The following is a 22,743-nucleotide window of genomic DNA, read 5'->3' on the forward strand; positions in this document are numbered from 1 at the left end:
GTTTAGCCTATTCAGGGACTTCATAATCATATACAGTCCTAGCATTTATTTGTTTACCAAGTAATAAGTTAAATCTAACTTAAAGATTTAAGATTAAATTCAAGATTCAAGAACGAAGAATTCCTCAAAATGTAGTTTCTAAACAAAACTAAAAGTAGAGAGGTTAGCTTCAAGGCTGTGGCCCAGGCTAGCTGGTTGAATTCTAAGTCGTTCATTAGAAATTATTCAAAGATGGATGATGTTTATTCTTCCTCATTTTATCTCAGTTAAAATTAAGAGAATCTATAGCAATAGAAGTGATAAAAAGTTTAGAGAAATTATTCTTCAATAAAGGCTAAAGTAAGGCCACATAATTAAAGAATTCATTGTCATTCTTTCAACAGATGTTTATATGAATTAGAAACTTAAGCCAGAGAAAGGATAAAGGACATTTAAACAGCTGTACTCTGTGGCAAAAAGGAATATGTGCCACCAATTGAAAAAAAAATAGCTCCACTTACTGAGTGCCTACTTTGTGACAGGCATTGTGCTATGTACTTTAAATAATTGTCTCATTCAATCATTACAACAATTCTCAAAACTACATAGGGTTATCCCCATTTTACTGATAAGAAATTTAAGCATGGAGAGATTTTGTAGGTAGCCCAAGATCAAAAAGAGAATAAATGGTGGAAACTGTACTTCCAAGATGGAATGGTTTCAATTTACCAATATTTGCTGAGTATTTGCAAAGTGTCTATTATGTACAAGGCAATGCTGGGCACTGCAAAGGACACGAAAATGCTTAGAACAATTTGTGGCACTCAGAAGCTCCCAAGTTAGTTAAAATAATACACCTGCTCAAGTGTTACAAGAAATTAACCAAAATGTATGTGTGTGAGTGAGGGAGAGAGATAAAATGCACCTGTGTGTGAAGTGTCATTATGTTATCCCAGCCTGTTCATGTCTAGAAAGTTTTCAGAAAGGGGGAAGGAAGGTACCAGTTAAATGCCAGTTACTGCTAAGCATTATACATTTCCTTCTTTAATCCTTATTAACAATGAGATGGGCTTTTGTTAATTCATTTTACAAATGAAAAAATTTGAAGCTTAGCAAGAGCAAATGACATCTTTCTAAGTATGCTAGATATGATCCACCTCACCAAGAAGAGAGACTTAACACTTAGCCTAGGGTCTGACATTATGCATTAGTGGCTGGGAAAGCCACCAACAGGGCAAAGAATGTTCCAATTCTTGCAGGAACAAAAATCTTAACTTCTTGGTAGCAGACTGATTTTTTTTCCCTCTAATGGTCAGAGAATTCCAGACCTTTCCACTTGTAGAAGTCATCAGGTCCAGCTCCTCTTTTTATGGAGGAAGCCAAGAACCAAGCAGAGTCTTGCCCAACATATGAAATGAGCAAGTAGGAAACTGAAATAGGAACTCGGTGCTTCCGCCTCCCAGGCCAGGACCTAGCCACATTTTCCAACTGTACAGTCACCAATTAGTGCAAAGAAAAGGGAGATTGGACATGGTTGAGCAACTACCATATTGTCACCTGTGTCATATTCAACCAGTGTCTCCCCTAGACTTTCGGCCCACTCTCTTGGGTTTCTGTCCTACATGGTATCTAGCCAAGAAAAGAAAAACAAGATGGGGAGGGCATTCAGCATGATAAAATTGCCATAAAGGAAGATTCAAGGACATTTTAAGGGATTTCTGCTTTTCTTCTGGCTTGCCAACCTTGTGATATGAGCACGTGGATTTTAGCACTCCACATTCTGGGGTAGTAGATGTCAACTTAGACTTCTTCAGAGAAATGTATACATTTGAACCCACAGCTGCCTCCTAAGTATGTTAGAGTTCAATTGAAGTATTCTCACCTGTCTGAGAATTGTCTCCTGAATCACGATGAATCTTGTGAATCTAAAGTCGTTCAAAAGTTTGATAAAACAAGAGAAAGATTTTAAATATGCCATTTGCTATATTTCTCATCAAACAATTTAGTTAAAAAGCTCTGAAGACTTGAAGAAAGCAAGAAGCTGCACATATAATATGAACAGATGAAAGACATACACCAAGTGGTACTACTCCAAAGGCTCTGTTACTTTCAGACACTTATAGAATGGCTGAGCCTGAGAGCAGGAAGGTACCCAAGGCACATACTCTCTAAACAGGACATCTACTTCTCCAGTCAGCTACTGTCTCATTTTGACAGCCTACAGAAATGCAGAAAGATAAAAGATATAACTAAATTTAAGTTATTTATAAGGCTAACATATAACCTGTTTGTTTCAGATATGTTATAAAATTTTTCTGTGCTACAGAATAATCTGAATTTAAGCCTAGGAGTTAAAAACATTTCCTACAAAGCTCTTCAAATGCTCAATTATAGACCATTTATAAAATGTTTTCTCACGATGAGATCTCAATTTTAGATGCAGTTTTGCACCTAGTTCTTTCTCATTATCAATTTTTTTTGTTGTTAATGATTTTGTGCTAATGCTCAATAAATGTCTGTCAAATGACAAAAGGAAGTCATTAGCACTAGAAATAATAAGTGTGCTTTCTTTGGGATCCTGCATTTCTTGTTTTATAACTGGCCCCAACACTGTTAGTGGGGCACATTTAGTTCTATTAAACTTATAATCATGCTGCTTCACTGCTAAATCCACCTACTTTCAAGTGCTCAGACCATTAAATCTTTGTAGCCACTCAATGAATGGGGTAGGTTAACTTGAAAAATAAGACAGATGAGTGTGTAAGACATGTGCAGAGGCAGATTAATATGGCTTAGCAACATCAACTGTAATAGCCAGAAACCCTGTCTGCAGAGGCCAAAGCAACTCCATGTTGGATGCTAATCCACCATGTTGACTTCTGATTAACCCCAGTTCCGGGATGGCCTCCAATATTACTATTTTATCTACTGTTCCTTGTGTAAGAAGAGCATGTACTTACCGTAAATCCTGCCCTTACATCAAAACAACCTTGACCATAAATCCTGCCCTTAGGCAGATTCACATAGCATTCTTGCCTTTCTCTGCAAGTGTCCTACACATTCCTTTCCTCTGGTATGTAAGTGCTGGGTCTGTGGGTAATGGAACAGGGATCCATTATCTTGTCTTGCCACCATCCAAGGCACAGACGTGGCTTCTGTTCATAAGTTCCTATTAGATGTTTCATTCCGAGGAACGGGATTCATCAACCTCTTTCTGTGGCCTCTCAGCTTCCTCGGACTTTCGGGTAGGTGTGCACAGGCCTGCCCACCCTGATGTGTGGTAAGCCAGGCCAGGAGCTGAGAGACCAAAAAATGGAGCAAATCTTGTGGTGGGCAGCCACTTCTATGTGGAATGGTGTGGCTCACATTTCAGATGATTGTGGACCACCTCGTGAGTGTGGGGATGACCCCAAATGCCAGCGGGTTTAGAGTGACGGTGAACTGAGCGCCAACTATCACACTGTGGCCCAGAAGGGCGGCAGGCAGCCAGTGCGGTAAGACGACTGCGTCTTAGCGGGAGCCAGCCAGCAGCAGACACAAAAGTAAAAGAGCCGACCGGGCGCCGTGGCTCACTCCTGTAATCCCAGCACTTTGGGAGGCCAAAGCGGGTGATCACTTCAGGTCAGGAGTTTGAGACCAGCCTAGCCAACATGGTGAAACCCCCTCTCTACTAAAAATATAATATTAGCTGGGTGGGGTGGTGGGCGCCTGTAGTCCCAGCTTACTCAGGAGGCTGAGGCAGGAGAATTGCTTGAATCCAGGAGGCAGAGGTTGCAGTGAGCAGAGATTGTGCCACTGCACTCCAGCCTGGGCAACAGAGTGAGACTCCATTTCAAAAAAAAAAAAAGTAAACCAGCTTGATTAGGAATTAAAATTAGGTTTTTTTTTTTAAGGGCCCTACAGTCAAAAGTAAACTTAGTTAAAACTGAAATTTGGGCTGCATATGTTTACATATGTATTAAGGCCTCTGCACTCTCTGTAAAACTTCCGACCGAATTCTGTTTCTCCATTTACTTCTGTCTGTTTCTACTACTTCTTGCCACACGAGGGATCTGATCTAAAAAAAAGGAATTTCCAACAGCCTGGGATCCCTTGGGGAAAACAGACGGCATCAAAGACTCCTCTTTTGGGGAAGAATCTTTTTTTCCTCATGAAACCCAAGGGTAGTAAGCAGACAGATTCTACTCAGGTCTAAAACTGCACTCTTTTGTATTGTGTTATCTCATCTCTGGTTAGTGTGTGGGGAGGCGAGGGGTGGGGTACGGAGATTCCTTTTTACTGTGAGAGTTGCTGACCTTGTACGTAATGGCTAGCAGTCACGGGCAACGGCTATATTGTTAGAGGTGACTGACAGCAGTTGTTAAAGCAAGTGGTTACTACTACAAGGGCTACTCATTTCTTGGCATGTTTGGATAAGAAATGTGTGGTTTAGGCCCTAAAACTTCCATGCTTTCTTGGCCCTGTTCCTTAAAGCCAGTAATATAAGAATATACTGACACCTTGAAGCCAGTAATATAAGAAACAAGCTAAGTTGAAGAGAAGACATTTTTCCTGGCAATCTTGTTTCCAGATAATGCTGTTTAGGTCTAAGTTCTGTGCCTTAGAGATGTAGATCTTCTCTACCTTGTTTCATCTGAGTCATGTCTTTGGGTGGGTTGTGTAAAGGTGGGAGAGAAGCTATTTGAGAACTGGCAAATGAAGAATCTTATAAGTCTATAAGATCTGCTTCTGTTTGTGTGTATGTCTATATATATTTAGTATGTTATATATGTGATACATCATTACCAAAAATATATGACAGAGCTCTAATTTGGCTTAAAGAAAAAGTAAGTTCTGGCTGGGCACAGTGGCTCACTCCTGTAATCCCAGCACTTTGGGAGGCCGAGGCAGCTGAATCACCTGAGGTCAGGAGTTCGAGACCAGCCTAACCAATATGGTGAAACCCTGTCTCTACCAAAAATACAAAAATTAGCCAGGCAGGGTGGTGTGCACCTGTAGTCCCAGCTACTCAGGAGGCTGAGACAGAACTGCTTGAACCCAGGAGGCAGAGGTTACAGTGAGCTGAGATCATGCCACTGTACTCCAGCCTGGGTAACACAGTGAGACTCTGCCTCAAAAAAAAAAAAAAAAAGTTCTTATCAGAAATATAGAAACCAACTCAAATGCCTTTTAGTTCACCTAACTTTAGTAATCTTTCAAATAAAACTAGTTTCAAAGTTCTTTTCAGTAATTTGAAATCTTAAAGTCTGTTATGTTAAATTAAGTAATGCTAGGTTTTTCCAAGGAAATTAGGGTTACTAAGAGTTAAAGTAGTAGTTAACATATGTAATTAAAACTACTAAATATAAGAGAAACAATTCTATATGAAAGTGAATAAAGAAAGATGTGTTTTGATAAAGAAGTTTATTAAAAACATGAAGATGAGGTTTTTGCATAAAGGAAGAGTAACCACATAGTTTAGAGGCTATTTAAAGGTTGTTTTAAAATGAATGAAAAATGATACAGATAAAACTAGATGGATAGAAAGGGAAAGGATAAAAGGATAGAGAATGAGGAACTTTTGATTGATTCCTGGGCGGCCATGTGGTCACCTATGGTATGGAGCTGTAGCTGTGCTGTGCTCAGTTACTAAAAGGTAAGAGTTACCAGTGGAATTTAGAGAAAAATCCAACTCTTAAGGAGTTGTTCACTGGATACATAAGTAAATGCAAACCAATAAGGAAAAGTGAAATATTCAGTACCTTGGTTATTTTCTATAAAAGCTAAAATAAGAGTGCCAGACTGGGCCTTGAGGCTGGACCAAGCTCAAATGTGGGTCTGTCTGAGCTCAGATCATTAGCCTCAAAGCTATCTACAAAGGGGAAAATAATGACAAGGCAACAGAAAGTACCTCTGAGACCTGTGGTTGCCAAGAAGGTAGTCAATGCGGGGGAAGGGCAAAACCAAGTAACTGCTGAAACCAGAGGGTACTGTGTGAAGGAATTGTTCCCTTTTGTAGATAGGCATCATCAGCTCCCTGGATAAAACCTTTTGTTGAATTGTGAAAGTAGCTAATTTGGAGCAGTGTCTTTGGTTTTAAATGCTGCAGAGTGGTAAAACATGTTTGGGTTGATGCAGGATCCCCAGCTCACTACTGAACAATCACAGATGGCTATATGTGATCCAGACACATGGGAGGTTATTCCTGAGAGAACAGCCAGCCTGGTGGACTGGATAAAAGCCTCTGTAAGATCTGTTTACCCTGAGAATGGGGTCAGCCCCAGTGCTACGTGGAGCACCCCAGATGAAGCAGCTGATATGCTTTGTCTATAAGCCATGTGGAACTGGCTTTATGACAGGGATATCCACCCCATCAATATGCCTATTACCCAGGTCATGGTAAATGCTGTGGTTAAGCATGTGTGTGTCTGTTCAGGGGGTGGGGGTGGGGTAGGAGGGGCTTTTGCGTGGGCACTTCGTTACTGATGAAAAATTGAAAGTTCAGGAAGCCTCAAATTTACTGTCTCAACTTCCCCTCATGGGTCTTACGGATGCTAATAAAAACATTAGGCTAATTAACAAGAGCATAGGGAATGGCAAAAAGGAGAGTCAAAGGACTTATCCTAGCGAGGTGAAAATTTTAAAAGTTATTTTAAAAGGTAAATTTTTAAAAATTGAAAGGGGTGAAACTAAGGAAAACAGAAAGGAAGAGTCATGGAATTTGTCCCAGCAGGGTGGAAATCTTGGTTATTAAGAAACTGAAGGTCGGGCGCGGTGGCTCACGCCTGTAATCCCAGCACTTTGAAAGGCCGAGGCGGGCGGATCACGAGGTCAGGAAATCGAGACCATCCTGGCTAACACGGTGAAACCCCGTCTCTTATACTAAAAACACAAAAAATTAGCCGGGAGCGGTGGCGGGCGCCTGTAGTCCCAGCTACTGGAGAGGCTTAGGCAGGAGAATAGCGCGAACCCAGGAGGCGGAGCTTGCAGGGAGGCGGAGCTTGCAGTGAGCCGAGATAGCGCCACTGCACTCTGGCCTGGGCGACAGAGGGAGACTCCGTCTCAAAAAAAATAAATAAATAAAAAATATATTGAATTGTCCGGGCACGGTGGCTCACGCCTATAATCCCAGCACTTTGGGAGGCCGAGGCGGGCAGATCATGAGGTCAGGAGATTGAGACCATCCTGGCTAACACAGTGAAACCCCCTCTCTACTAAAAATACAAAAAGTAGCCGGGTGTGGTGGCGGGTGCCTGTAGTCCCAGCTACTCGGGAGGCTGAGGCAGGAGAATGGCGTGAACCCGGGAGGCGGAGCCTGCAGTGTGCCGAGATCGCGCCACTGCACTCCAGTCTGGGCAACAGAGTGAGACTCTGTCTCAAAAAAGAAATTGAATTAATTGGAAATTGATAGGGTTCAAACAAAGTTCTTAATACAACACTACCAAAAGCTGGATGGACCATAGTGAGCCCCTGCTTTTCCCCCAACATTACAGGAACCCAAACCAGTTTTCTGTATTTACCCTAGATTGGAAAATATTTTTTTGAAAAATCAAAAGGTAAAGATTAGAATGAGAAAGGTGATCAACAATTGCCTGGGGCAATGTTGAGGTAATTAATCAAGACACATTGACCAAAGTGCCCAGGTCCCTTGGCTCAATCCCCTGCTGCAAAGCCAAAGCCTTTTTGACAAGAGGGTAAAATGGTCTAGGGGTGAAAAAGAGACGTTCCTGGAAGCAGAACATAAAAATGTAAGGGCTGATAGAATTATGAAAGTTGAAATGTTTAAATAGGCTTTATGTGAAATAGTTATATCTCCTTTCCTTAAATGTTTTATGAAAATGGATATTATATCTGACTGCTGAAACATTTTTCCTACCTAGTACTACAGAAGAGAAGGCATGCAAATCTGCCCTTTGAGCAATATTAATTGGACATGCTAAATGGGAATAAGACTGCCTGAGCCCACAGAATGTAGCATGCCAGAGTGCTTGTAGGGATAAATTCTTCACTTGACAGCCCTTAGTGAATCATTTACTAGGGCATATGGGGGTAATGTCAGAGAAACACTCTGATGGGGATCACAGTGCCCAAAAAGAGTCCCATGATAAAATGGAAATGGTTTATATAGGATCTTGCTACCTGAAGAGTGCGAGGAGGAGACACTCATGAGCAGAGAGCCTCTTTTTTCCCTAGGACTGACTCTGAAACTGTGTGAGGAGCTGCTGGATTCTACAGTGCCCGACAAACAGCTCCCTCACCTGACTGACAAAGAGCTCCTTGGTTTGTGGACGGCCGTTCCATGATGAACGGGCAACATCCTGTTTGGAAGACTGCTACTCTGATTGTAAAGGATACTTTTGTGAGCAAAATTTACTTCTTCCCTCTACCTGAGTTCTCCAGAATTTGGAAACTTTTCATGAGTATTCTTACTTTATGGCAATGTAGTTGTTTGCATAAATTCAGTAAGAATCTGTTTTGTTTTGCAACAGGACACAATTGGAAACACTGGTTATTTCACCAAGGCTTTGACTAGAATCATGTATTTTCAGATATAACCAGACTGCTTTGAGGAATTGACATTGACTTTATAGAGCCGATAAAAAGTCCTTTGGAAAGACTAACTTGGTACGTTGTCTAAATGGTTCCTTACAAGGTTCCTGGCCTCTGGTAAGTAAAGAATATCACTTTCTGACAGGCCCAGGAACCAAGATATTTTGGGAACTAAAGAGAGGAATTTGTACAGGTATAGTACCTATGTATAGGTATTACAAGCATAGTCTAATGGGGAATCCTTAGTCTCAAGGCTTTTAAAATGTCAAATCCAAAATTCCTTATAAAGTTCCAGCAAAGCCAACTGAAAAGAAGCCTATATGACTAATAACTATTCTTGCTACACTTTAAGCAAATAATTAGGCCAAGTATAGTGAGACTAAAATTTATTTTGCAACTAAAGCAAATAAATTGGTCCTGTAATTTTTTTATTTTTTATTTTTCATTATTCCTGAAATAGCAAGGTACTATAATTTATCCTTGGTAGAAATGGGGAAACTGGAGAGAGAAAAACTTAGATTCTAGTCCTAACCACTCTTTCTTTTTCTTTTTTTTTTTGGAGACAGTCTCACTCTGTCATCCAGGCTGGAGAGCAGTGGGTGCAAACTTGGCTCACTGCAACTTCTGCCTCCCGGGTCCAAACTGTTCTCAGGCCTCAGCCACCCGAGTAGCTGGGATTACAGGCATGTGCCACCACACCCAGTTAATTTTTGTATTTTTAGTAGAGACAGGGTTTTCCCATGTTGGCCAAGCTAGTCTCCAACTCCTGAGCTGAAGCAATCTGCCCTCTTCAGCCTCCCAAAGTGCTGGGATTACAGGCGTGAGCCACTGTACCTGGACCTGAAATACTGTTCTTGAGTTTTTATTATTTGCCTACAATTTGGGCTAAACCTGAATTACTTCCTGGCTACAACAAGTCTCTAAAGAAGAACCAAGTTTTAATTTTCTTCTAGTTGGCCAATAGGCTTTTTTTTTTTGTTCTGGCATACGAATTCTCTTTCAAGTGTCATTATATTTCTACTATTCAAATTATTAATGTTAAGTATCTCTCATTGTCTTACTTCTTCTGAGAAAACTGAAGTCATTGTATTCCTAAGACTAGAGATGATTCAACAGCCTGTGAACCTCCTTCATTTGGAATCCCACTAGGCCTGAGCTGTTTTCCATTGCCAATGTACTGCTACTAAAGCTATAGCCACCCTCCCTACAGGCTAACAGACCATCACAGAAGAGGAAGAGTGCATGAGATTTTAAGAGCTGGCTTTGGGAGGCTGGAGTGTGGAGGCCAAAGCAACTCCATCTTGGATGCTAATCTGCCATGTTGTCTTCTGAATAACCTCAGTTCTGAGAAGGCCTCAAAGATTCCCAAATTATCTATTGTTCCTTGGGTAAAAGCACATACCTACTGTAAATACTGCCATTAGGTCAAACAACCTTGATGTTATCATACTTCAGTTGTCCTACGCATCCCTCTGAATCACCCTTTCTGTATGGCATATAAGCCCTGGGTCTGGGGGTAATGGTGCAGGGATCTACCATCTTGTCTCACTGCTGTCAGAGACACAGACAGGGCTTCTGTTCTTAAGTTCTTATTAATGTTCCTTTCTGACAACTAGAGTTGTCAGTCTCTTTCTTTGGCCTCTCAGCTTCCTCAGACTTTGGGGGGTAGGTCTGCATAGGCCTGTCCACTGCAGAACACCCTGTATGACAGATACAGGTAAAAAGGTTTCAGCTTGACTGAACCACTGAAAAATCATCACGTAAAACTGAAGCGTGAAAATAGGATTTTCTACCAACTCTTCTGCTCAGTCCATTCCACATAATTACGGAAACAATTACGTGACCAACCTGTGTGATATCCTGGTCAAAATGTGACTAAGGGCTGTGACTCATTTATCCCATAATTATGGGACATTTTTATTTCCCATGTTTCATGTTTTCTTCAGGGATAAAGACCATTTGCTATACAGCTACTTACTGATATAGTGTGAATTTTTTATACGATACCAAATGAATAAAACTTTTGCCTTGCAAATTGTTCTTTCAAATAGCTTTAACACAAAAACCAGTGATTTTTAAGTGCTTAGCTTTTCTTTCTGAATCAAAACGCATCTCTCCTTTAGAAGCTGTGTCCCATGGCTCCCTATGTTATTTAAAAACAAAACAAAAAACAAAACACAACAAAAAAGCCTTTCTCGTGTATCCTCTGCCCCTCGGGCCAGCTGATTGGCTCGTGGAGCTCCTGCGATGTCAACATGGGTTTTGTGTTCTGTCTAGAGTGGAGCCAGATAAAGCCCAAGGCCGGCAGGTGCACATGCACATCCTGCTTTGGGGATGGAAATGTACGCCAGCCACTAGGTACAGGGAGAAGCAGGGATGACAGGTACCAATTCCATCTGCTGAGGTGGCTCTGGGCCATTCTTCTTCAAGTATAATTTGGCATTTTGAGCTGAACACACCCCCAAACTGGCTCACCTGCCTTTGCTGGGCTCTCCGCATGCCTATGGCTAGCAACCCAGCATGGAGATAACTCCTTGCTCTATAAGCAGAGACTCTTCCTGGCTGCAGCAGCATCTGCCGTCAGGAACCCTATTGTGGGACCGACTTAATGATGCTCTGTGCCGAGAGCAGTGCCAGCAGACCTTCCCCTGTCACACCCCAGCGGTGCTGGGTTTTCACTGAAGCTGACTCTGATTATCCATGTACCTCTTCCAGATACCCCACTGTACAACTAATGATTCACTTGGATGACAAAATTCTCCTAGAATCAGAATTTTCTTGTGGACCCTACACTTACCAGTCATTTCAGTAGAAATTATTCTAAAATTATTTCCTTAATACTTAGTTGAGCTCATTGGGAGAACAGATACGGAATGAGTGGGTCTGTGGTTTGGCATTCTCTCTGGTAGGCAGCCAGGGGGATGAACTTTGCTCCACAGCCATCTCTTACGTGTTTCCCACATGCTTGCAGCATGACATCTGTAGTCTAATCATGATGGCACTCTTGCACAAGGGGAGGTATCCTCATTGCTTGGAACAGGCAAGGAAGCTGAGGTTTAAGAGGTTAAGAAACTTGCCCAAGCCACACAGGTAGTATGCAGAGCCAATTTCAAATGTGTCCCTTTGGCTCTAAAACCATTTGCTCTGTCAAGCTGCTCTTTACAGTGAAGCCCCAGAAGGGATGTGCCACGACCGGGCTTGTTAAACTGGGGTCAAGGAAACACCCCCTGCATTAGTGCAGGACATCTCTCTGAAACACAGTTTTCCTTGAAATTTGGGAGGAAGTGTGAGTATCTCTTATCAAAAGGTTTTGTCATGTGCAAACTAACTCAAAGCAAAGGGACGGGGATTCAATGGCATCAATGCCCCATGCCAGTCAGTCTCTCTGTAGTGTGGTGTGTGTTTCTCCTCTTGTAAAAGCATAAAATGTAGAATATTCTCATTTGCAGCAGTGACTGGGAAGTTTGATTTTGTGTGTTACTGGGGAAACTGAAGGCTTTAGTGCTTAGTTTGTGCAATGTGAATACTGCTGTCCTTGGCCTGTGAAGCTCTTTGCTAGAGCTCGAAGCTGGGATTCCTCAGCAAGTCCTTGGAGGCTTACAGCTTGTTTCAGGGAGAAAAATAATTTAAAACCCTTAATTACTTCAAAATATTATAAGTTGCCACAAATTTTGCTGTCCTTGTGCTAAATGCTTTGTTTACAAACATCTGATTTTGCTTGGTTCTAAAAAGCACTATTAATTCTGAGTTAGGTATTTGTGTGTATGTGTGCATGATTCAGGGTCATTTGTCTCTTAAATAATCATTTAAAAATCCTATTTATCTACACACCCACCAGAATGTCTAAAATTAAAAAGAAGTTTTGTCAAGGCTATGGAACAACTGGAACTCTCATACATAGTTGGAGGGAGTATAAAATTGTACAACCACTTTGGAAAAAAAGGCCTGCCAGTTTCTTTTAAAATTAGCCATCCACCTACTACACAGCCCAACAGTCCCACTCCTAAGTGTTTACTCAAGGCAAACAGAAGCATATATTCACAAGAAAACTTGTCCAAGAATGTTCAAAGCAGCCAAAAGCTGGAAACAGCCCTGGAGTCCATCAGCAGAAGTAGATTCTCCACACTGTGATAGACTGATGCAAAGGAATATTCAGTAATAAAAAGGAAAAAAAATGATATAGTGAAGATGAACCCCAAAAACATTATGAGTGAGAGAAGCCAACCATGACAGTATACACTCAAACTCTAATCTATGGTTAAGTAATTCAGAAAAGTGGTCACCTCTGGGGGTGAGCAGGATGGGTGGACAGAGATAGACTGTGAAGGGGCATGAAGGGACTTTTGGGACAGCGAGGTTTAATACCGTGATTGGGATAAGGTTCCAGTATTATATGCTTTGTCAAAACTCAAGGAAGGGATTGCAGACAAGAGGGCCAAATAGGAACAGCTCCCATCTGCAGCTTCCAGCGAGATCGCCGCAGAAGGCGGGTGAATTCTGTATTTCCAACTGAGGTACCTGGTTCATCTCATTGGGACTGGTTGGGCAGTGGGTGCAGCCCACGGAGGGTGAGCCAAAGCAGGGTGGGGCATTGCCTCACCTGGGAAACACAAGGGGTCGGAGAATTCCCTCCCCTATCCAAGGGAAGCCATGAGGGACTGTGCCCTGAGGAATGGTGTATTCCGGCCCAGATACAGCACCTTTCCCACAGTCTTTGCAATCCGCAGACCAGGAGATTCCCTCTGGTGCCTATGCCACCAGGACCCTGGGTTTCAAGCACAAAACTGGGCGGCCATTTGGACAGACACCAAGCTAGATGCAGGATTTTTTTTTCATACCCTAGTGCTGCCTGGAACACCAGCGAAACAGGACCACTTACTCTCCTGGAAAGGAGACTGAAGCCAGGGAGCCAAGTGGTCTGGCTCAGCGGGTCCCACCTCCACAGAGCCCAGAAAGCTCAGATCTACTGGCCTGAAATTCTCGCTGCCAGCACAGTTGTCTAAGGTCAACTTGGGATGCTTGAGCTTGGCGTGGGGAGGGGTATCTGCCATTGCTGAAACTTGAGTAGGTGGTTTTACCCTCATAGTGTAAACAAAGCCACCAGGAAGTTCGAACTGGGCGGAGCCCACCGCAGCTCAGTAAGGCCGCTGTGGCCAGACTGCCTCTCTAGATTCCTCCTCTCTGGGCAGGCCGTGTCTGAAAAAAAGGCAGCATTCCCAGTCAGGGACTTATAGATAAAACCCCCATCTCCCTGGGACAGAGCATGTTGGGGAAGGGGCAGCTGTGGGCACAGCTTCAGCAGACTTAAACATCCTGGCCTGACAGCTCTGAGGAGAGCAGCAGATCTCCCAGCACAGCGTACAAGCTCTGCTAAGGTCAGACTGCCTCCTCAAGTGTGTCCCTGACCCCCATGTATCCTGACTGGGAGATACCTCCCAGTAGGGGCCGACAGACACCTCATACAGGAGAGCTCTGGCTGGCATCTGGCTGGTGCCCCTTTGGGCTGAAGCTTCCAGAGGAAGGATCAGGGAGCAATCTTTGCTGTTCTGCAGCCTCCACTGGTGATACCCAGGCAAACAGTGTCTGGAGTGGATCTCCAGCAAACTCCAGGAGACCTGTAGCAGAGGGGCCTGTTAGAAGGAAAACTAACAGACAGGAAGAGCATCAACATCAACAAAAAGGACGTCTACTCAGAGACTCCATCTGAAGGTCACCAACATGAAAGACCAAAGATAGATAAATACATGAAGATGGGGAGAAACCAGCGCAAAAAGGCTGAAAATTCCAAAAACCAGAACACCTCTTCTCCTCCAAAGGATCACAACTCCTTGCCAGCAAGGTAACAAAACTGGACAGAGAATGAGTTTGACGAATTGACAGAAGTAGGCTTCAGAAGGTGGGTAATAACAAACTCCTCCGAGCTAAAGGAACATGTTCTAACCCAATGAAAGGAAACTAAGAACCTTGAAAAAAGGTTAGATGAATTGCTATCTAGAATAACCAGTTTAGAGAAGAACATAAATGACCTGATGGAGCTGAAAAACACAGCATGAGAACTTCGTGAAGCATACGCAAGTATCAATAGCCGAATCGATCAAGAAGAAGAAAGGATATGAGAGATTGAAGATTAACTGAAGAAATAAAGCTAGAAGACAAGATTAGAGAAAAAAGAATGAAAAGGAACGAACAAGGCCTCCAAGAAATATGGGACTATGTGAGAAGACCAAACCTACATTTGACTGGTGTACCTGAAAGTGATGGGGAGAACGGAACCAAGTTGGAAAACACTCTTCAGGATATTATCCAGGAGAACTTCCCCAATCTAGCAAGACAGGCCAACATTCAAATTCAGGAATTACAGAGAACACCGCAAAGATACTCCTCGAGAAGAGCAACCCCAAGACACCCCAAGACATGTAATCGTTGAATTCACCAAGGTTGAAATGAAGGAAAAAATGTTAAGGGCAGCCAGAGAGAAAGGTCGGGTTACACACAAAGGGAAGCCCATTAAAGTAACAGCGGATATCTCTGCAGAAACCCTATAAGCCAGAAGAGAGTGGGGACCAATATTCAACATTCTTAAAGAAAAGAATTTTCAACCCAGAATTTCATGTCCAGCCAAACTAAGCTTCATAAGTGAAGGAGAAATAAAATCCTTTACAGACAAGCAAATGCCGAGAGATTTTGTCACCACCAGGCCTGCCTTACAACAGCTCCTGAAAGAAGCACTAAACATGGAAAGGAAAAACCTGTACCAGCCACTGCAAAAACATACCAAATTGTAAAGACCATCGACACTATAAAGAAACTACATCAACTAACGGGCAAAATAACCAGCTAGCATCATAATGACAGGATCAAATTATAACAATATTAACCTTTTATAAATGTAAATGGGCCAAATGCCCCAATTAAAAGACACAGACTGGCAAATTGGATGAAGAGTCAAGACCCATCGGTATGCTGTATTCAGGAGACTCATCTCATGTGCAAAGACACACATAGGCTCAAAATAAAGGGATAGAGAAATATTTACCAAGCAAATGGAAAGCAAAAAAAAACAGGGGTTGCAATCCTAGTCTCTGATAAAACAGACTTTAAACCAACAAAGATCAAAAGACAAAAAGAAAGCCATTACATAATGGTAAAGGGATCAATGCAACAGGAAGAGCTAACTATCCTAATTATATATGCACCCAACAACAGAGCACCCAGATTCATAAAGTTCTTAGAGACCTACAAAGAGACTTAGACTCCCACACAATAATAGTGGGCGACTTTAACACCCCACTGTCAATATTACACAGATCAACAAGACAGAAAATTAACAAGGATATGCAGGACTTGAACTCAGCTCTGGACCAAGTGAACCTAATAGACATCTACAGAACTCTCCACCCCAAATCAATAGAATATACATTCCTCTCAGCACCACATCACACTTATTCCAAAATTGACCACATAATTGGAAGTAAAACATTCCTCAGCAAATGCAAAAGAATGGAAATCAAAACAAACAGTCTCTCAGACCACAGTGCAATGAAATTAGAACTCAGGATTAAGAAACTCACTCAAGGCCAGGCTTGGTGGCTCATGCCTGTAATCCCAGCCCTTTGGGAGGCAAAGGCAGGTGGATAAAGAGGTCAGGAGTTTGAGACAAGCCTGGCCAACATAGTGAAACCCCATCTCTACTAAAAATACAAAAATTGACCAGGCATGGTGATGCACACCTGTAATCCCAGCTCCTCAGGAGGCTGAGGCAGGAGAATCACTTGAACCCGAGGGGCGGAGGTTGCAGTGAGCTGAGATCGTGCCATTGCACTGCGACAGTGTAAGATTCCATCTCAAAAAAAAAAAAAAAAAAAAAAAAAAAACCTCACTCACTCAAAACCACACAACTACATGAAAACTGAACAACTTGCTCCTGAATGACTACTGGGTAAATAATGAAATGAAGGCAGAAGTAAAGATGTTCTTTTAAACCAATGAAAACAAAGACACAATGTACCATAATCTCTGGGACACATTTAAAGCAGTGTGTAGAGGGAAATTTATAGCACTAAATGCCCACAAGAGAAAGTAGGAAAGATCTAAAATAGACACCCTAACATCACAATTAAAAGAACTAGAGAAGCAAGAGCAAACAAATTCAAAAGCTAGCAGAAGGTAAGAAATAACTAAGATCAGAGCAGAACTGAAGGAAATAGAGACACAAAAAAAACCCTTCAAAAAATCAATGAATCCAGGAGCTGGGTTTTTGAAAAGATCAAAATAGACCACTAGCCAGATTAATAAAGAAGAAAAGAGAGAAGAATCAAATAGATGCAATAAAAAATCATAAAGGGGTATCACCATGGATCCCACAGAAATACAAACTACCATCAGAGAATATTATAAATACCTCTACGCAAATAAACCAGAAAATCTAGAAGAAATAGATAAATTCCTGGACACATACACCCTCCCAAGTCTAAACCAGGAAGAAGTTGAATCCCTGAATAGACCAATAACAAGTCCTGAAATTGAGGCAGTAATTACTAGCCTACCAACCAAAAGAAGTCCAGGATCAGAAGGATTCACAGTCAAATTCTACCAAAGGTACAAAGAGGAGCTGGTACCATTCATTCTAAAACTATTCCAAACAATACAAAAAGAGGGACTCCTCCCTAACTCATTTTATGAGGCCAGCATCATCCCAATACCAAAACCTGGTAGAGACACAACAAAAAAAGAAAATTTCAGGCCAATATCCCTGATGAACATTGATGCGAAAATCCTCAATAAAATACTGGCAAGCCAAATCCAGCAGCACATCATAAAGCTTATCCACCACGATCAGGTTGGCTTCATCCCTGGGATGCATGGCTGGTTAGACATATGCAAATTAATAACTGTAACCCATCACATAAACAGAACCAATGACAAAAACCACATGATTACCTCAATAGATGCAGAAAAGGCCTCCAACAAAATTCAACACGCCTTCACACTAAAAACTCTCAATTAACTAGGTATTGATTGAACGTATCTCAAAATAGTAACAGCTATTTATGACAAACCCACAGCCAATAATATCATACTGAATGGGCAAAAACTGAAAGCATTCCCTTTGAAAACCAGCACAAGACAAGGATGCCCTCTCTCACCACGCCTATTCAACATGGTATTGGAAGTTCTGGCAAGGGCAATCAGGCAAGAGAAAGAAATAAAGGGTATTCAAATAGGAAAAGAGGAAGTCAAATTGTCTCTGCAGATGACATGATTGTATATTTAGAAAACCCATCGTCTCAGCCCTAAATCTCCTTAAGCTGATAAGCAACCTCAGCAAAGTCTCAGGATACAAAATCAATGTGCAAAAATCACAAGCATTCCTATACACCAATAACAGAAAGAGCCAAATCATGAGTGAACTCCCATTCACGACTGCTACAAAGAGAATAAAATACCTAGAAATACAACTTACAAGGGATGTGAAGGACCTCTTCAAGGAGAGCTACAAACCACTGCTCAAGGAAATAAGAGAGGACACAAACAAATGGAAAAACATTCCATACTCATGGATAGGAAGAATCAATATCATGAAAAATGGCCATACTGCCCACAGTAATTTAGAGATTCAATGCTATTCCCATCAAGCTACCATTGACTTTCTTCATAGAATTGGAAAAAACACTTTAAATTTCATATGGAATCAAAAAAGGGCCCGCATAGCCAAGACAATCCTAAACAAAAATAACAAAGCTGGAGGCATCATGCTACCTGTCTTCAAACTATACTACAAGGCTACAGTAACCAAAACAGCATGATACTGGTACCAAAACAGATATATAGACGAATGGAACAGAACAGAGGCCTCATAAATAACACTACATTATCTACAACCATCTGATCTTTGACAAACCTGACAAAAACAAGCAATGGGGAGAAGATTTCCTATTTAATAAATGAGGTCGGGAAAACTGGCTAGCCATATGCAGAAAACTGAAACCGGACCCCTTCCTTACACTTTATACAAAAATTAACTCAAAATGGATTAAAGGCTTAAATGTAAGACCTAGAACCATAAAAACCCTGGAAGAAAACCTAGCCAATACCATTCATGACATAGGCATGGGCAAAGACTTCATGACTAAAACACTTGGTATGTTTTAATCATGAAGTCAGACTAGTCGAAAGTGAAGTCATTTAGTCAAAAACAATGGCAACAAAAGCCAAAACTGACAAATGGGATCTAATTAAAGAGCTTCTGCACAGCAAAAGAAACCATCAGAGTGAACAGGCAACCTACAGAATGGGAGAAAATTTTTGTAATCTATCCATCTGACAAAGGGCTAATATCCAGAATAGACAAAACTTAAACAAATTTACAAGAAAAAAACAAACAACCCCATCAACAAGTGGGCGAAGGATATGAACAGACACTTCTCAAAAGAAGACATTTATGCAGCCAACAAACATATGAAAGAAAGCTCATCATCACTGGTCATTAGAGAAATGCAAATAAAAACCACAATGAGATATCATCTCATGCCAGTTAGAGTGGCCGTCATCAAAAAGTCAGGAAACAACAGATGCTGGAGAGGATGTGGAGAAATAGGAACACTTTTACACCGTTGGTGGGACTGTAAACTAGTTCAACCATTGTGGAAGACAGTGTGGTGATCCCTCAAGGATCTAGAACCAGAAATACCATTTGACCCAGCCATCCCATTACTGGGTATATACCCAAAGGATTATAAATCATTCTACTATAAAGACACATGCATACGTATGTTTATTGTGGCACTGTTCACAATAGCAAAGACTTGGAACCAACCCAAATGCCCATCACTGATAGACTGGATAAAGAAAATGTGGCACACATGTGAACCATGGAATACTATGCAGCCATAAAAAAGGATGAGTTCATGTCCTTTGCAGGAACATGAAGCTGGAAACCATCATTATCAGCAAACTAACACAAGAACAGACAACCAAACACCACATGTTCTCACTCATAAGTGGGAGTTGAACAATGAACACATGGACACAGCGAGGGGAACATCACACATCACACACCGGGGCCTGTCGGAGTGTGGGGTGGGGGTTAGGGGAGAGACAGCATTAGGAGAAATACCTAATGTGAAGCATTGATGGGTGCAGGAAACCACCATGGCACATGTATACTTATGTAACAAATCTGCACATTCTGCACATGTACCCCAGAACTTGAAGTATAATAAAAAAAAAGTTAAAAACCTCACGGAAGGCTATGCCTAAGATGTATGTATTTTGCTGTATGTAACTTCTACCTTAGAATAGATGAAAACAAATATTAAACTCTAGTTAATAATGTGCATGCTGAAGTTACAAGGGGTGAAACATACTGATATATGCAACTTTTTTTTTTGATAGTTGGAAATCTGTCAGAAATTAGATGGGCTGCTGGATGTCTACAGGGAGACACAGATGGTTATATGATCAAGCAACATGCTAATTACAGAATGTAGGTACTGAGTACATGTGTATTCACTTACAGTCCTTCTAACTCTATACGGTTAAAGATTTTCATAATAAAGTATTGGGAAAATTGTATGTTCAACTGAGTATACGGATTGATGGCTGAAAACTGGAAGTCTGAACTGTAGTTTCAAAACCTATGAAAATAAACAAGACGAAATCAGAACAGCCTGAAACAGAGTGAGGTTAATGTCATGTCACAGTCCCTGGGACACCCTACTATGAGCCTGGGCATGAGATAATACACTGCTTCAAACCATAACTAGGGAATTGTGTATAACAGCTGTCAATCTACAAAGTGTAAGACCTACTTGGGTAACTATTTAAAACATTGATTTTTATTAAATTTATATAATTTATGATGGATAGATTTTATGAACTAGCCTCTTTCCCCTGCTCCCAAGTTCTCCCATGACCTTAAATTATAGAATTTAAATTCATTTGTGACATAAACCTATCTCTTGTAGGAGAAAACCCTAAAAACAATATGAAAACATCCCTCTTAGTATGATGTGTTCATGTCAACCTTTTATTTAAAAAAAAACAAAAACAAAAAATAAAAAATCATGAGACTTTTTAGCAACTAAAATGAGTCAAGGCCAGGATCAGTACAATAACAAACAAGTAAGGAAATAAATACTGGATGCCTCCTTCAACACCCATTTCAGAATCACCGTGGGAAGGTAGACAGCATTTGGTAGAAATGTCTGAGTCATTACTGAAAGTCAAAGGCATCAGAACTCACAATTAAATCACCAGATGTATCAGTATGCAAGCCAGGGGTCATCCTTGCTGCTTCCTTCTCTCTCCTCCCCAGAGCCAGTCCATCATCCAATCCTGTAAAGCCACTTGCATCTCTAAACTACCAGAACGCAGGTACCATCAGCTTTCATCTGAGCTTGGTAATACCTGCCCAACCCAGTCTATTCTCATCAGCCAGTGTAAGCTTGCAAACTATGTATTTAATCCTGTCATTCTCCTGTTTAAAACTCCCACTTCCCGTTGGTCTTAGGGTCAATTCCAGGCAGCAAGCTGGCTATGAGTCTCTGCTGCATGGCCCGGTCCCTGCCAGCTCTCCAGGTGCACCTCTGACCCCCACCACTCTGCCCTGAGCTCTCAGCTTGCAGGCCATCCTGGCTTCCTTTCCATCCCTCTTGTTCTCCCATGCCCTTTCCCACCTCCGAGTCTTTGCACTTGCACCTCCACTGCTTGGGAAGCTTCCCAGTGCACAGTCTTTCCTCTGCCTATTTGTCTTCCAGATCTTAGCTCAAACATGATTTCCAAGGGAACCCTTCCCGGATATTTCCTGCCCATCCTACTCCCTTATAAGGTCAAGCCCTTCTGTTACATGCTATCAATGGACTTTCCCCTTATTGTATTTATAACAGTTCATAAATCAGTACTTATTTGAATAATGTCTATCTATAAGTTCTGTATAGGCAGGGGTTATGTCTCACTTGATTACCTTTGTATACCCAGTGCTAACACAGTACCTGGCGTATAAAAGCTAATATAAAATGAATCCCTAAGAGATTGAGATTGACCAGGCTGTTTGCCTCATAGCTCTGGTGAAAACACTGTTATTAATAATTTGGCCATTATATATTTTACTTAATACCTATGTCTCTAAAAATACTAATTTACAGTGTTTCATGGTAAACTGCTGAGAGAAATGTCCATTTAAAATACATCCATGGGCTCAGATAGTGCCAAATCTGACAGGCAAAGAGTTGTTGTGATGGTGAGAAATGGAGGCCAAATATCTAAATGCACCCTTGTCCCTAACTTGGTTCCTTGAGCTTCTGACAGAGTCTGTTACTTTTCTTGTTGTATTCAATGGAATGGTACAAATGGTAGATGTTATTTTAAAAACAAAGAGATTGTTCATATTCTTACACACATTTGCAATGAAACAGGAAGTGATTTTTAAATATTTCTTGATTTTATATAGAAGAATGCAGGTTTTCATGGAAGAAATTTTTGATCCACTTTTTCAAACTCAGAATTATATTGTTTTGTTTTTGTCTCATCCTCCATTCCCCTGAATGTTATGGAAAGGGGTAAAAACCTGGTTAAGATGAACAAAAGTACTATTCACTTAAATAATCACTGTAGCTTTAAACGTTGACTTATTAAGCACTTCTAAGACTGAACATTCTTGATCCGCAACTTCACGACAGAACTGAATGCTTTCATGTTTGTGACAAGACTGCTTTGATGAATTGGAGTCTGAATGCTGGATAAAGAGATGTGATCGCAGGAACTGAGTCATTTGAGACCCTCCCTTCATTTACATGTAACGAAATGACAGTGTGAGTGGTATAGTACAGAACGTCTTTGATCATCTTTACTCAAAAAACTTTGATGAGTATTTTCTTGAAATTAAAAGGATCTGATGCATAGATCAAAGATCTTTTCTATTCTATTTTCAAAAACCACTTGAAGATTCACTTCTCAAAATCCGCACCCAAGCAGCTCCTAAACACTGGAACACCTCTTGCAACACTCTGGGCCCCTGTCCTCAGTGACTGCCTTTACATAGCTCTCAAAGCCACCCACAAGCTGTTGCCATTTGTTTTCATGTATTCCAAGTTCTCCAAATGCTGTAGCACCAAGACAGAAAAGAAATATACATGGGTGCTGATTCTGATACTTGGTATCATATCACTTCAGTACATTTTACGAGTCTAACAGACTAAGTGCAACAGCATCTCTCCCCTTTTATCTTAATGGTAA

At 41.3% G+C, this 22,743-nt stretch overlaps 1 protein-coding gene across 13 annotated transcripts in view; it reads right to left on the reverse strand.

Moving 5' to 3' along the window:
- Nucleotides 1-22,743, reverse strand: part of PDE8B (phosphodiesterase 8B) — a 247,997-nt gene that overhangs the window by 26,105 nt on the left and 199,149 nt on the right. For all 13 annotated transcript variants that reach the window (XM_055366979.2, XM_055366980.2, XM_055366985.2 and 10 more), the window contains one exon: nt 1,862-1,904. In XM_055366979.2, coding sequence (XP_055222954.1) covers nt 1,862-1,904 — 43 coding nt within the window. The remainder of the gene's footprint in view (nt 1-1,861; nt 1,905-22,743) is intronic.

Source organism: Gorilla gorilla, chromosome 19, assembly GCF_029281585.2.
Source record: "Gorilla gorilla gorilla isolate KB3781 chromosome 19, NHGRI_mGorGor1-v2.1_pri, whole genome shotgun sequence".
In the NCBI taxonomy this organism is placed as follows: Eukaryota; Metazoa; Chordata; class Mammalia; order Primates; family Hominidae; genus Gorilla; species Gorilla gorilla.